Source organism: Curcuma longa, chromosome 17, assembly GCF_044706935.1.
Source record: "Curcuma longa cultivar G26 ecotype Majalengka, Jawa Barat chromosome 17, ITB_CL_G26_1.1, whole genome shotgun sequence".
NCBI classification, from domain to species: domain Eukaryota; kingdom Viridiplantae; phylum Streptophyta; class Magnoliopsida; order Zingiberales; family Zingiberaceae; genus Curcuma; species Curcuma longa.
Genome location: NC_133877.1, coordinates 7112722 through 7127884, shown reverse-complemented (window position 1 = coordinate 7127884; position 15163 = coordinate 7112722). Strand labels below are relative to the sequence as shown.

Below are 15163 nucleotides of genomic sequence, written 5' to 3'. Positions count from 1 at the left end.
AATCATACAAGTTTGTTTTCAAAATCACAGACTCATGGACCAATCATATCATAATCATTGAATTGCCACAAACAAAAGTAAGAGAAATTTGTCAAAAGATCTTACAGAAACTTACGAGAAAAATAGAGAGACCTCGTATAAAACCGCTGCTGCTCCTATTAGCTGGTCGTCTGAGCCGTCTGTGGTGCGGTCAATCAGAAGGAAATGCAGATGGTTCCATGGCCTAGTGCAGAGGGCGTTGACTAACCAACCACGCGGAGAGACAAACCTAAGGCTTGGAGTTCCAGTTCCATTGTTCCACCCACCATAGGGCAATAGAGACCGCAAGACAATATTGCATTTAAGCCACAACTAGCTTGGAGTTTGCGTGAGACAGTAAAAAAGGCAGCGAGGGTAAGATTGACAGAAACTGGACGAGGGGAACAACGATCACAAGTGATCCCTCGGCCAAGTAAGATGTAGTGCTGAAGAAGCAAAGGAATTGACAACAAAGAGGTAGGCAGCCTAGCCTAAATCATGATTTCAACTTGGATATCATGTAAAATATTAAGAAAAAAATATTAAATTATTCATTGATGGTGTCATATTTAAATTAAAGATGTGGATCTTACATCAATGAAGTGGTGACATAATATCAATATAATCTGAAATAGAAAATAGAGAATTACTGAGAATGGATATCAGCAACTCGTGAAGGTATATCGGCATTTTTGGTGAGCTCGTCGACAAATTTGGTAAGAAAAATCTGCTCGCTTTACCACTTTCCTTTATTATTTATTTGTCTGTACGTATTTAATTAATCCATAATGCAATTTCCACGGCACTCAAAGTTAAGTGTGGTATGATGATTAATTTTGATAAATATTAATTCGTAGAATTCACATTTACATCTATATATATAAAGTTTCAAAAGAGTAAATGCCCATGAATAAATAAATGAATAGATTGCACGCCGAGATTCTTTCCTTATTTTCTGATTAAACTGAGGCTTGGTGGGTAGGTCACGATGCGTTTCTTCACTTAGCTCCACCACCCGATAACTCGAGCACCGACCAAGAAGCTTCTTCATAACCTAACTCATACGAGCTCGCCGCAGGCTACGCGCGACCGTGCACGGCCCCGGCCACCAGCAGCGGTTGCACGTCTACTGTTGATGGCCGTTTTCTGTTCGACGCCTTTGTCTATGGCGCTCCATTTGTCGCCCTTCCTTGGACCTTTTCGATCGATGGCGTAACGAACATTCCACGGACCCATTGATCCCCTCCTCGTTGGCAACTGCTCCCATCCAACCCAATCAGATACAACGTCGTTCCGTGTAAGCAATCTGCTAATTCCTTTCTCTCTCTCTTTTTTTTTTTTTTCAGATTTCTTTCCGTCCCTGCTGCTCCTCCGACACAATCAATCTCCTCTTCGTCGTTGATTTGTTCCCTCCCCCTCTCCCTTTAAATCATGACTAGTTGGTGATCCACTGGAGTCCGAAGGTTGTCTTATTGCCGAATTGGGGTTGTGGGCGACAAAATCTAAGCCTTTTCCACCTTCCTCCTACAAACACAACTCTCTGCTGATCGGAAACCCTCCATGTAGTAGGGTTCAGCACTGCCTCCGGTGCATCTCATTACTAGCTATGATAATTCAAGGATGTATTTTTCCGAATTTTAGGCAACTTAAATTTCATAGCGTACATAAAATACATATAACTGTTTGCTGCCGGCGTACGACATGCTGAGTTTAGCACTTTCGATATCTTTGCAAGCCTGTCTTGTGGTTTCGTTTCTGCTCTTGTTATGCTATTTCAGCGTCTTATGTTTCATTTAGAATGCCCTAATTTATCATGATTTTGAATACTCGTGGTTTTCTGTTTATGTAACTATTCGTGTTTTCCCCCACAATTTCCACATCATTCCATAACCAGCAGAGGCGAATCTAGAATATTTTTCTGGGGCCTGTGTTCATACCATATTTGTGCATTATATTCCCCATAATTACCTCTAGGTGCAATTTAAGTTACTCTTGTTACATAAAGAACTTTCTTTCAGAACATTAGGTAATCAGCTTCAGATTTTAAAGGCAAAATTCTAGTAGATATGCTGGGATAAGTCTACAGTGCATGTTGCAATGTCTCTGTACATCTTCAGAATATGTGTATTTGCGTTATTAAACGTTTCTTGAACTATTTTTCTCATTTTCCAAGTATATAATTTAATCAGTTGCTTCTGTCTTTGTTAGGGTTACCTCAAGGCGGCCTTTGTTTCCCTAGTGCTACCGAAGTTACCTTTCCATTCTCAATTTTACCATTGGTCAGATGGCAAACATGTGGCTTTGCTTCTTGCTGTTGATTTGTATACATAACAGCGGAGAAATAGTAGCAGACTCAACATATTTAATTGGGCTTGGGAGTTATGACATAACTGGACCAGCTGCCGATGTCAATATGATGGGATATGCTAATACTGAACAGATTGCTTCTGGTGTCCATTTTAGGCTTAAGGCCCGTACATTTATTGTTGCAGAGCCAGGAGGAAACCGAGTGGTTTTTGTGAACCTTGATGCATGTATGGCTTCTCAGCTTGTGACAATTAAAGTGCTTGAGAGACTGAAATCAAGGTAAGCTTTCAGCTGTAATGTGTCAAATGCATAGACCAGCTATTTATCACTATCAACCTTACAGTGTTATCTTGTTTCACCCTGAGTTTGGCTATCTAAATTGCACAAAATGCACTAAAGGAATATGACAACATCATGCATCATTCACTTAGGAAGTTATCTGGTTCAGCAACTGGCATTTATTTATTGTAACCAAAGTGGTAATGTATTGTGCATTTAACACATGATGGTAGTTGATATTTTCTTCCTTAGTAACAAAAAAGGCTAGATATGTACCAATATATAAGAGTTCTCAATATCTTACCGGAAACAAGGTTCAAATATTTGTTATTGTAGACAAATTGTGATCTCTAAGGAACTTTGCGCTGATCTAGCCTATTGTGAATTTATATTTTGTTCTATGAAAAGTAAGCTGTAGAACTGCTGTGTGATTTATAATTGCACAGAAATTGGCATTTGTTGGGATCCTTGGATCTATGAAGTTTGTTTCTGACTTTATATGTTGTTGAATGCTTCTAAAGTTTGCAATTGTTATTTACTTTTTTTTTTCTTGCTTTTATTTTTAGCTTAACTATACTCGGATCTAATAGTATTTAGGTTTAGAAGAAGAAAGGGAGTTCTGAATTAATTATGAGGTATTCAAGCGATCATTATGTTACCTAAGAAAATTATCAAAATTTTACATCAATTTATGAAACTTCTTTTATAATCACTGCATGCAATGCCCTTTGCTGAATGTTAGAAATATAGATTATATGTGATTGTTGTTAATTTAGATCTAAAGCATTTTATTATCAACATATAGGAGTGTTTCAGATAGCTTATCTTGGTTAAACTCTTGAGATAAACTTGAACTTGTATTTATGAAGAAAACTAATTCTGAATAATTTCCTAATGATCAGAGCTTTTTCTCTAGTGAATTTCATAGAATTTATGCATTATGTGGATCCATTTGCATATGGTCTGCATGTTTTTTGAAGTATTATTTCAAACATTAAATCTCCTCTCTGCAATTCTAGTTTTGTATTCATTCTCCCTAGACCCTCATCACCAATGTTTTAAAAAGCCACTTATCCAGCTACCTAGGCATATACAGTAGGGGACTGCATCACACATGGGGTTGGCTGCAGTATTTTGTGGGACCAAACAACCTATATGATTCTCATATGCACGATATGGGCCTCACATATATGGATAGCCGACATATGGGCAGCAACAATGGTTCAGTCGTACCAGTTTTGCTCAAATCAAATCTAACACAAACCCTAATTATTGCTTGTGCTAGCTTCTTGTCAAACAATAAGGGCTTATATATTTTATCCTCTTCAAAAAGATTACCTTACATCAACGCCTTAATAGTTAGTATGCTCATTCTTTAGTGTGGTAAAATAAGTGTTACTTTAAACACTTGTATTGCAAATTTCAATAATATGCATGTTAATTTTTTGATATGTTCAACATTGTAGATTAATATACTATTATATGTTGCACTTTATTGTACATATTTTTTGTGTGGAAATTATTCAATTGGATATGGTGATTAATTTATTTTGTTATATACAGAACATTATATCAATATAATTAATCTTTAATATCTTTTAGTATGAATATGGTGATTATAATTAATCTTTAACATTTTGTTATACCATATGCATGCACTTTCCATAATCTTTGATGATCTAACTTTAGGAGTTCAAGTTCATCATGTATACTAAATCTTTTCTATTACTATATGGTTATTTAATTCTGCTGATTTGGACATATTTGCAACAATCGTTATGCTTTACTTATTTTACTGAACAACATCTAAATATGTCAGTTGAATTGACATATTGCACCTGTTGAGTTCAAACATGCTTTTTTCCTTTTTCAGGTATGGAGATTTGTACAATGAAAAAAATGTAGCCATCAGTGGTATTCACACACATGCAGGGCCTGGGGGGTACCTCCAGTATGTTGTGTACATTGTAACATCTCTTGGCTTTGTAAAGCAATCATTTGATGTTCTTATAGATGGCATTGAAAAAAGCATCGTTGAAGCCCATGAAAATCTTCGACCAGGAGATATTTTTGTCAACAAGGGTATGCAAACTTATCAGATAAGGCTGATGTGTATTTGTTTGTATTAGCAGAATAGACAGTCATAAAGTGCTATTCATGTATCTGCTTTACCATTAGCATTTGTAAAATAAGGAGCAATATAAGTATTTAAGCAGTTCGCAATTATCCTTACTAATGAATATTGATAGTCATCTGCATTTTCATATTGGACGTGAATTTTCTTTGATTTTCAGGAGAGCTTCTGGAGGCTAGTATCAATCGCAGTCCTAGTGCTTATCTTAACAATCCTGCTGCAGAGCGTAGCCAATTCAAATATAATGTTGACAAAGAAATGACCCTACTTAAGTTTATAAATGATGAATGGGGCCCTGTTGGTAGTTTTAATTGGTTTGCTACCCATGGTACTTCAATGAGCCGAACAAACTCCTTGATAAGTGGAGATAACAAAGGAGCTGCTGCTAGATTTATGGAGGATTGGGCCGAACAAAATGGTTACCCTAAACAAACTGACAGTGCATATCCTGACACAATTATGAGTGGCATTGGACACAAGGCACTTCATCGAAGAATCTCCATCATAATTCCTCAGCCACATGAGAAATGTAAGTCGTATATGTGTACAGTCTTCTGGATGATACATAAAAATTTTGCTTTCTCTCTTGATACTTTCAAACCTTTTCACTTTTTGTGACTTTTTGTTTGCAGCTCCTGAGTTAATGCAGCTGGCATCATCATTCCTGGCATCAGGTGGTAGGTTATTATCAAGTACTGGAAGAATTTCTCAGCGCGTCCGAGATACGCAAGCTGGAAAACCCAAATTCGTGTCTGCCTTTTGCCAATCAAATTGTGGAGACGTGAGTCCAAATGTGTTGGGAACTTTCTGTATCGATACTGGTCTTCCTTGCGATTTCAATCATAGTACCTGCAATGGGAAGAATGAACTTTGCTATGGACGAGGCCCAGGGTATCTCTTATTTTCTTCATAGATCAATTATTTTTCGTGCAATAGTTATAGTTATTCTTTTAATTCCTTATATTTGGTTTCTGTCAGATACCCAGATGAATTTGAAAGCACGAGGATCATTGGTGAAAGGCAGTTCAGTAAGGCTGTTGAACTCTTTGATTCAGCATCTGAGTTGGTGAAAGGAAAAATTGATTATCGTCAGACCTATTTAGATTTCTCAAATCTAGAGGTCACCCTTCTTTCAAGTAATGGAAGTCAGGGAATTGTCAAAACATGTCCAGCTGCCATGGGATTTGCTTTTGCTGCAGGAACCACAGATGGTCCTGGAGCATTTGATTTTAAGCAGGGAGATGTCAAGGTGGGTATTGGGAATGCTTTTTTCTTAGTTCCTCTTTTCTTGTCAGAATAATTGATTGGGCATCAGCTATGCTAACCATGTTGTTTCAGGGTAATATGTTCTGGAAATTAGTGAGAAACGCTCTGAAAACACCTAGCCGTGATCAAGTTACTTGCCAACAGCCAAAGCCAATTTTACTGGACACTGGTAACATGCAAGTACCATATGATTGGGCGGTGAGTTTCATTCTGTTTTTTTCCCTCTATTTTTTCATCTGCAATATAGGTGAATCTATAACTTAAATTAGATGAGCATTTGATGAGCAGAAGATTTTACCTTCCCGGAAACTGTTGTTCTGTCTTTTTTGCTTGATTCCCTTGACCCGTATAGCAGGAGAATGAATATTTTAATACACGATACTCTGGCTAATTGACTAATTTCCTTTTTTCCCTCCAGCCTTCAATACTTCCAATTCAGATAATCCGCATAGGACAGGTGGTCATCCTATGTGTACCTGGAGGTATATGCTGTGTACTTTTGCACTTAAAAATGTGTTTTCAGTATCATCTCATCCGGCACTTAAATTTGTATACCTAGATGTTTCTTCTTTTCATAAAGCTCTTTGGAAAACATATTATTTTTCTGCTGCATTTCCAATTTCTTTATGTAGGTTCTTGATCCATAAAAGTAATTTACATTCCATAATCACTGAAAATTTTGATTATTATGGGTTACTGTTTCCCTTTGCAGAATTTACTACAATGGCTGGGAGGCGTCTTCGTGATGCTGTGAGAGCAATACTCACTCGCGATGGCAATGGTGAATTTGGTAGCAACGTTCACATTGTTATTGCAGGATTGTCGAACACTTACTCGCAGTATGTTACTACATATGAAGAGTATGAGATTCAGAGATATGAGGTGCTTACATCATGTCTTTCCAATTTTCTCTTTCTGATTTTACAGGCCACAAAATTTTTGAACTTTCATTGTCTTTGTCATCCACTTTAATGAATGCTTCTTTTCTTTCCCTTGAGATATTTAACAGCGTTATTGACTGCTTTTTCTTTTTTACACAAGGGGGCGTCAACCTTGTATGGTCCGCACACTCTCAGTGGCTACATTCAGGAATTTGAAAAACTTGCATCTGCCCTTTTAGAAGGCAAAAGCATTGAAACAGAGTTGCAACCACCTGATCTCTTGAGCAAGCAAATTGGTTTCCTCCCTCCTGTGGTCATGGACACAACCCCCATCGGAGTTAAGTTTGGGGATGTTCTCACAGATGTTAGTGAAAACTCTACTTTCCACCCAGGCGACTTGGTGACAGCTACTTTCTGGTCTGCTTGCCCACGGAATGACGTCCTGAGTGAAGGTACATTCTCACTGGTGGAAATGCTAGACAGCGGTAGTAACTGGATACCTGCATATGATGATGATGATTTCTGCTTACGATTCAAGTGGTCGAGACCTGCAAAGCTGAGTTCCCGTAGCCATGCAACCATCGAATGGAGGATTCCTGAAACTGTCGTTGCAGGCGTCTACAGATTAAGGCATTTTGGTGCATCCAAGAGTTTGTTCGGGAAAATTAGTCATTTTACTGGCACTTCCAGGGCCTTTGTTGTGCTCTAGCTAAGTTGAATGCCTTGTATTTGACGTTAAGGTGAGACTTCACTCTATTTAGGGGCGCGTGTACATATTGTTCGGGTCAGTTGCTTTGCTCAGAAGATCACAATAAATTGTGCTTGCAATTTGCCTGTTGTTCTTATGTAAAATTCCACTTTGCTTTTGTTCTCTAGTGTGATTTCCACGTACATCCGCATCATCAACGGCAGCTCCCGACCGCTTTCCCAGCGACCTTTCAAGTCAAGCAGGGTTTTTTTCCTCATAACCCTTCTTCTTTCCAATTTATCTTATCTCGCGGAAAATTTAACCATGCTTTGCTTTCAATCACTGTTACAGGAGTAATTAAAAGCTTAAACACAGTTCCAAGGAAGTTTTAGTCTTTCGGTCTAGCAGCAAAATTAACAAGTAATCCGTGTGTTTAATATAATAACCGACGGCTACATCTTGAAGGATCAGTAGTTAGTGAAGTCAAGTCCACCAACAAGACCGATCACTGATGGCGTGTCGCCTCTGTCGACTGTCATCAAACAAAAACAACCACAAAGCTCAGCCGCTAGCCCTCTTCCAATTAATTTAAACACACGTAATTCTAATAACCAAATCAACATGGCTGATGCTTGGAAGCAGGACGATAAGGAGCAGGTTGTCCCCCTTGCGGTGGCACCCGTGGCCGTGGCTTCCTCCGGCGAGCACGACGAGGCCAACCGGTGGCGCTCGGTGCACTACCTCCGGAAGAGGCGTTGCGCGCTGTGGTGCTGCGGGTGCTGCGCTGCCACCGTCGTCCTCCTCGGCCTAACCGTCCTCATCCTTTCCCTCACTGTGCTCAGGGCCAAGGACCCCACGCTGATAGTTAACGACATCTCGCTTCCTCGCTTCAGCGCCGAGCCCGGGGACTTCGGCGGCGACAGCCTGGTGTGCGTCAACGCCACGCTGCTGGCCGACCTATCCCTCAGGAACCCCAACGTGGCGTCGTTCCGGTTCGGCCGTAGCGCCACCGAACTCTACTATGGCGGGGAGACGGTGGGAGTGGCGTACTTGCCGGAGGGAAAGGTGGGCGCGCGGCGGACGTCGCGACTGACCGCGACCGTGGACGTGCTGACCGTTCGCGTGGCACGGCGGATGAACGTGACGCCGGAGATGGTAACCAGAGGGACGGCTACCGTTGAGTTCACCAGCTTCACGGACGTATCCGGGAAGGTGAGCGTGCTCGGCGTGTACAAGCGCAAGATCGAGATCGCCATGAACTGCAGCCTGACGCTGACGCTCTACACCTTCCGCCAGGCCTCGGTCACCACCAACCAATGCTCTGCAAATGTCAGTTAATAACATATAGAAATGTTATCTGGCTCTGATACGTGTTTCCCGCTTCTTGATTGTGAATGAGATTGGTTACATGAAATGCGATTTTGATAAGGAGAACGGAATTCAACGATTTGTTGGCAATTGTTGGATAGAGAAGACGAAGTTGAATTAGTAGGTGGAGATTAGCTCAAGTGATGATACATATAGGTCAATTAATTAGGTAGAGAAGGATTATTAGAGGGAAATTTTGTTCGGATGAAAAAGAAATGAGAGTAGGTCACCGATTTGGACATCAGGGAATGAGATTTGTGGGTTGCCGGAAAGTGTGTTTTCGACTCCTGTTATTCAGAAATTGTCTTAAGATTGCTCTTGTTCAGTTGATAAGGAAAAAAAAAAATCTTGATTGAATTGGATTTTTGCTGGATTTCATTTTTGTTCTCGCAAATTTACTTGTCGGCCCAAAAAATGGGCTGGAGCCACATGAGGTTCCCAAGTCATTCAGCCTATAAATTGCCGCACAGTGGCTGTAGCCCTAAAACCCATCCTCCTCGCCTCGCAGCTTCTTCAGGTGCGTGAGTCGCCCTCCTCGTTCTCGTTCTAATTTCTTATCTTTCTTGACGGAGGATGCGATGGTGAGAAATCGTTCTCGACTCAGATCACCAGTTCGATTCCACATCCAATCCGGCGATGTGAAGCCTTATCTGGTTCATATTCTCTGAGCTTCCTCCGTTCTCATCTCATTTCGCATCTTTTGTTTTATTCTGTTCGATCCTCTTCCCCTTCGAAGGGATCTGCGGAGCAGCGGAGGCATCGCCCTCTCGCGCGATGCTATGTTCTCCAAGTTTGCCTCCGCAGAAGGAGCAAGATTTGGGCACTCAGACATATTGAAGTCTGGCTGCCCATGGATCTGTTTCTTAATCTCGTCATCCTCAGACTTCCACGGAGATCTGAATGATTTTGTCCTGTTTTTTTTCCCCAAAAAGGTTTAGGGTTTTATTGCAGCAATTTCTGAAAGTTAGTTTTTTTTTTTATAAAATGTGTTTCGTTATTGTTTTTTTGAACTTTTTGAAAACACAAATCTCTGCTTCATCACGGTTAATGAACTTAGATCTACTATCACGTTCTATGGTCCATTGTAGGCTATGAAGCATAAATCACACTGCTCCCTCGCTATCCGATGCAATCGAAATCGTGCTGCATTTGGACGTTGGTGAGCTACATGCCCTTACATTCAATCTTCTTTAGTGTGTGGTGACTAGAAGACAAGTGGAAGTTATCTAGGAAACAGAAGATACAAAGATGAAAGAAATATACTCTTTTGTTAGTAGTTGTTTGACACTATGGAGTGTTTGATAGCCCAATTATGCAAATTCATAAGTACAACACCGTTTATTTTGTGCCTATCAGAGACCTTGGCAACTATTAAACACTTTATCAAAAACTTTTGGTAATTACTTGGTGAAAATAAATATGGACACATTTAAAGGAATAATAAGAGTGCAATGGTATTCATTTGATAAATAAAAAAAGAGAAATGACACACTACATCAAAACGTAACATGACTTGGATTTCACATCCATGTAGTGTAATGTATCATGCTGCGTTTTCATGATGACACGTCATCATTTACAATCCATCCATTAGATCATTTGCAATCCATTAGAGTCGATGAGTCATGGATCCTAGTTGACTAGTCATAGAGTATGCAAGAGTATTTAAAGGCTAAATATGAATATAAAACCTTAATAACAAGTGTTTGATTGACTTGTAAAGCTTACCCTCGGAAGTCCACTCATGCCCATTGTCAAGCACTTCTGTTCATGTTTAAATTCATAAAAAAATTAACATGTGTAGCTTAGAGTAATTAAATGCAGTAGGGCTCATTAAACATATTAGGCCTATAAAATCATTATTAAGAGGAATCACATCTGTCCAACATGAGTCATTTTTAATAGATTAATTAAAGTTAGATGAACCATAAGAGTGCAATAATTTTTATTTGATACGAATCTTAGCCAAACACTTTTATCTTGATGGTCAGTCAATGTTCTTATATTGTTTGACAAAGAAGTAGGTTGGATGGTAAATTTAGGATGATTAGATTGTTCAAAGAAATCAATTTGATATGTAAAAGAAATTAAGTTTATAAAATGATTAATATGCTTTATATTTACATTTATATAAAATAGCTTTATAATTTTAAAATATAATTAGCAACATAAATAAGTTATGTGTCTAAAAAAATATAAATAATTCAGATCTAATTTAAGGGAAAATAATTTATAGATTGTTGTAAATACTGAGAAACAATTAGGACAACTAAAATTTTAAACTTATAACTTAAAAATAATTACGTTTAAAAAATAAATTCATTTTTTTAATATAGATTCAAAACACTCTTTTGAAAGGCACCTTTTTATTTTAAAAAATTAGGACGCTCTTTTTATTTATTTATTTATTATTATTATTATTATTATTATTATTATTATTAATCTAAGTATATAATTGTGTAATCGAATTGTGCGTTGAAGGTAACGTAGCTCCACCAATTAATAATTTTAGCGCATGTGCTAGTTAGTTATTGAATCGTGATGTTAAGTGAATTTATCAATTGCCTTACCATTGTATAGTGGGAGGTTTTTTTTTTTATTTTCGGAGTATAGTTGAGTTGGTTATGATAAAACAAAGTTATTGAAATGGATAAGGGTTGAATCTTGGCGTAGTCGAGACAATGTCCTCCTTCGGCGTGATCAATTATAGTTTTTTGATTTACTTTTTTATAGATGATCGTGGAGTCGATTATGTAAGATTATTAAAGTAATAAATTTTATCTTTTGTCGAAAAAGTAGAGGCTCTCCTTGACTTTTAGCTATTTACACATGGTGATGAGTTTAAGCATCCATTTGGATGAATGAAACAAAGGAAGTAGGGGGAGAAACATGCAGAGAAAATTTATTATTAAGACATTGTCAGAGTTTTTATCTGAGAAAAATTGGAGCCTGATTGTGATTGACATTCAACGCTACTAGTTCAACCCAAATGTAGTGGAAGAGTTAGTTGTAGTTAGACCCGATCATGATTTGGAATTGATGATTCGATGATTTTTGATTGATCGATTCTGAATCTTAATCGTCCAAGAATGATTATGGTTCATAGTTTGGAACCGTCAAATCATGGTTTGATTTATGATTTTTCATGATTCATAACAGTTCAAGATTATTATATTAAATTTTTTTAAAATTATAATTTTATAAAAAATAAAAATAAAAAGGATTTACATTTATTTAAGTTACCTACATATCTCTTTAGGGTATAGGAGAATTAAAGTCCACATCGTTCTTTTACCTTTTTACTCTTTTATCTTAAAACGTGATATTGCTATTTATCTTAGTTTTTTGTTCTTGTAATATTCTTTTATTCGGTATCAAATTCTTCGATTTCGCCATCTAAAAGTTGTATTTTTTGGATTCTTTTTTGGCTCTGGTCCAATCGTCGAGTAATGCTTGAGTTTTCAATGAATTGAAAGACAAAGTCGATCGTTGTTCATCCAATATGTTATCATCGACACGGAACGTCTATTCCACATCAACTGTTGATACTGGACAAGTTAAAATTTTTTTGGTGATTATGGGGAGGATAGGAAAACTTTAAGCTTTGTGTGATCACTATTTTAGGATGTTAAAATCTATTTCGCTATCTGTTTCATTAAAATCAAAAGAAGTTATAAAATAATTCTCAAGTTCTTGTGTGGAACTATAGAATCCTTATGGATGTTTCGCCCGTCCTTTTAATAAAAGTTATGCTTCTGTAATTTTTAATTACTACTACTTTCATATATATTAGTTTATATTCTATATTTTATACTATATTTTTTATAAATATCATATAAATAATTTTTAATATTACATATAATATTATTAGGATCAAGAAAAAAAATCTTTAAATAAAATTCAAAAATTATTATATAAAATTAATATTTCTTATAAAACTTCTAATTTATATCTAGATCTAAAGCACATACAATTAAATAAATTTCAAGAATATGAATAAAATATTTTTTTTCCATTTTGCTTTCATTGCTAATACACAAGAAGATAAAAATTTATTAATACTAGCTTCATTTAAAACTAATACTACATTAAAAAATTTTATTAAAACTAAATGAGAAATAAAATAATAAAAATAAAAAAAGTTATTTTGGTTGTATCATTAAATATTTTTAAATTTTCATAAATACTATTATAAATATTTTATTAATGCAAAAATAAATATATATTAATATTATTAATAGTTTGTGTAAAAAATGAACATGATAATTCTTTATATTGAAATCAATCATGTAACAATTGATATGTTAAATTTTAACATATTGGTATGTTACATAAAAACTTTTAAGTCTCATTTCATTATTTTTATAAAATTTATCCCATTGTTTCCTTATAGATGGATGTGACCATAAATAAAAAATAACATGTCTAATTGATTTAATATTATTTTCTAAAATTTTTAATTCATCTTAAATATATAAATTTAAAACATGACATATGCAACAAATATGAAAAAAAATAAACCACTAATAATAAATTGACATGTAAATTTTAGTTCATCAATATTAGCGATATTAGAATTAGATTATTAAATAATATTGTAAATATTTTATAAGTTAATATATATATATATATATTAAAATTAAATATAATATTTATGAGATATTGTGAGCAGTATGTGATTCATCAAAAATTCTATAAACTAATAATCTTTTTTAAATATTCTAGGTTATCGATCTAATGTAAATCACACCCATATGTAATTGTGTTTATCAATGATCACTCCAAATATCGAAATATAAAGAAACTTTATTACTTAATTTATTAAATTCTTCGATTAATTTTTTTTATTTTACTAATTTTTTAATTATATGAGTAAGTATAGTTTTAGAAACAAATTTAGCAGATATATTAAGAGATTCTTTCTAAAATTTTTTAAAAATGTATTTAAATCCAAAACTAAATGAAAGATGATCTACGGAAATAAATCTAACTAATAATTCTATTAATTTATTATCAGAATATAAAAATAAATCAAAATCACTACTTCCACTAGTAGAAATCTAGATAATTATATTTGAGAACGGTTGATTTCATATTTTATTGGGCACTTCATTTCTACGTGTCATTTCAACAACCCATAGCCACCGTCGGCTTAGAATTTATAGAAGTATTACTGTGTTTATATTTTGTATGCAATTCTCCTGACAAAAGAGCAACCTTAAAATATTTAGTAAAAATAGAAGATTTTAAAGGAGGAACTTCTCGAACCTTAGAAAGAATTACATTTATACTTTCTTATGTTTCAGGTGTCGAAAGTTATTCAATCTCATTATCGGTGGATTAAATATTGAGCTCATTTTTCAGATTTAGTATTTTCTTGCTCATTCGAGATCGAAATGATGAACTTCCTCGGCCTCCTTTCATTGTAATCGAAAGTGGAAGTCAAAAGTGTATAGAATTGGAGTTGAAAGCGTATAGAGATTGCGGAATTGAGAATGAGAGTAGAAAAGTTGAATATGAAATAATGAAACGAACTTTCTATTTATAGAATTTAAAGAGTAACAGATACTAAATAGTAGTCATTGATAAAAAAAATGATCAAATGATCTCAAATGTTGAAAAAATATAAAAAAATCTCCCTTTATCCCAACGGCTAGAACGATCAGTTAATCAACGATTCCAACAGTCAGAATCATTGATTTACAATGCTAAAAAAAATCGACGGGCCGAATCAATAGTTAACTGTCGGTTCACAATTTTTATTAAGTTGGAATCGTAACTGATCTGACAATTGGATCAATGGATACCCGGTCCGTTGACAGATTACAAGTCTGGGCTGGGTCTAGTTGTAGTGGGCATAATTATGGTAGTCCAACAACTGGAACCTCTAAAATAGCTAGTGTTGTGTTTGTCTTTAGCTTATGTATAGCTCGTGGAGCATTGTATGTCTACATTGTCTTATGTTTTGATATTTATTTATTTATTATCGATTTACGTCGTTAAAATAAACACTTTACAGATATTCTTCAATCTAACGAGGTCATTTTTTTTCAAATTGAGAATTTCCGTTATTCATTTTTTAAACAAATCATATGGTACACTACAAAATTAAGAGCATTTTGTGATGAATTTTACGATGAAAATAAAAAATATTTTTGTCGTAAAATATTTGGCAACGAATTTTGTAACAAAATTTTTTTCGTTGATAATAGCTCGTCACAA

The 15163-nt window shown here is 35.6% G+C and overlaps 2 protein-coding genes and 1 non-coding gene across 4 annotated transcripts; all 3 read left to right on the top strand.

The window, feature by feature from the left end:
• Nucleotides 1–1066: 1066 nt before the first annotated feature.
• On the top strand, nucleotides 1067–7751 carry LOC141811639 (neutral ceramidase-like). Of its 2 annotated transcripts, none has more exons than XM_074699661.1 (10): nucleotides 1067–1315; nucleotides 2227–2604; nucleotides 4478–4686; nucleotides 4899–5267; nucleotides 5371–5629; nucleotides 5717–5987; nucleotides 6077–6202; nucleotides 6423–6486; nucleotides 6717–6886; nucleotides 7046–7751. In XM_074699661.1, the coding sequence occupies exons 2-10, from the start codon at nucleotides 2303–2305 to the stop codon at nucleotides 7592–7594; spliced, it is 2319 nt and encodes a 772-aa protein (XP_074555762.1). In that variant the 5' UTR covers nucleotides 1067–1315; nucleotides 2227–2302; the 3' UTR covers nucleotides 7595–7751. The 2 variants fall into 2 exon arrangements, with proteins under 2 accessions (XP_074555762.1, XP_074555763.1); XM_074699662.1 differs by lacking the exon at nucleotides 1067–1315 and adding an exon at nucleotides 1372–1605.
• Nucleotides 7752–8060: 309 nt separating this feature from the next.
• Nucleotides 8061–9190, top strand: LOC141811901 (late embryogenesis abundant protein At1g64065-like). Its single transcript, XM_074699975.1, has one exon. It carries the CDS (start codon nucleotides 8195–8197, stop codon nucleotides 8909–8911), a length of 717 nt encoding a protein of 238 aa, XP_074556076.1. The 5' UTR covers nucleotides 8061–8194; the 3' UTR covers nucleotides 8912–9190.
• A 780-nt stretch (nucleotides 9191–9970) lies between these two features.
• LOC141812033 (small nucleolar RNA snoR136) lies at nucleotides 9971–10113 on the top strand. Its single transcript, XR_012600230.1, has one exon. It is a non-coding gene; the product is annotated as a small nucleolar RNA snoR136 (small nucleolar RNA).
• Nucleotides 10114–15163: the final 5050 nt, after the last annotated feature.

Excerpts from the sequence above, each read along its gene's own strand:
- LOC141811639 (XM_074699661.1), top strand. The coding sequence starts at position 2,303 with ATGGCAAACATGTGGCTTTGCTTCTTGCTGTTGATTTGTATACATAAC. Across the intron at positions 6,487-6,716 it reads CATCCTATGTGTACCTGGAG|AATTTACTACAATGGCTGGG; the intron begins GTATATGCTGTG and ends TTCCCTTTGCAG. Across the intron at positions 6,887-7,045 it reads ATGAGATTCAGAGATATGAG|GGGGCGTCAACCTTGTATGG; the intron begins GTGCTTACATCA and ends TTTTTACACAAG.
- LOC141811901 (XM_074699975.1), top strand. The coding sequence starts at position 8,195 with ATGGCTGATGCTTGGAAGCAGGACGATAAGGAGCAGGTTGTCCCCCTT.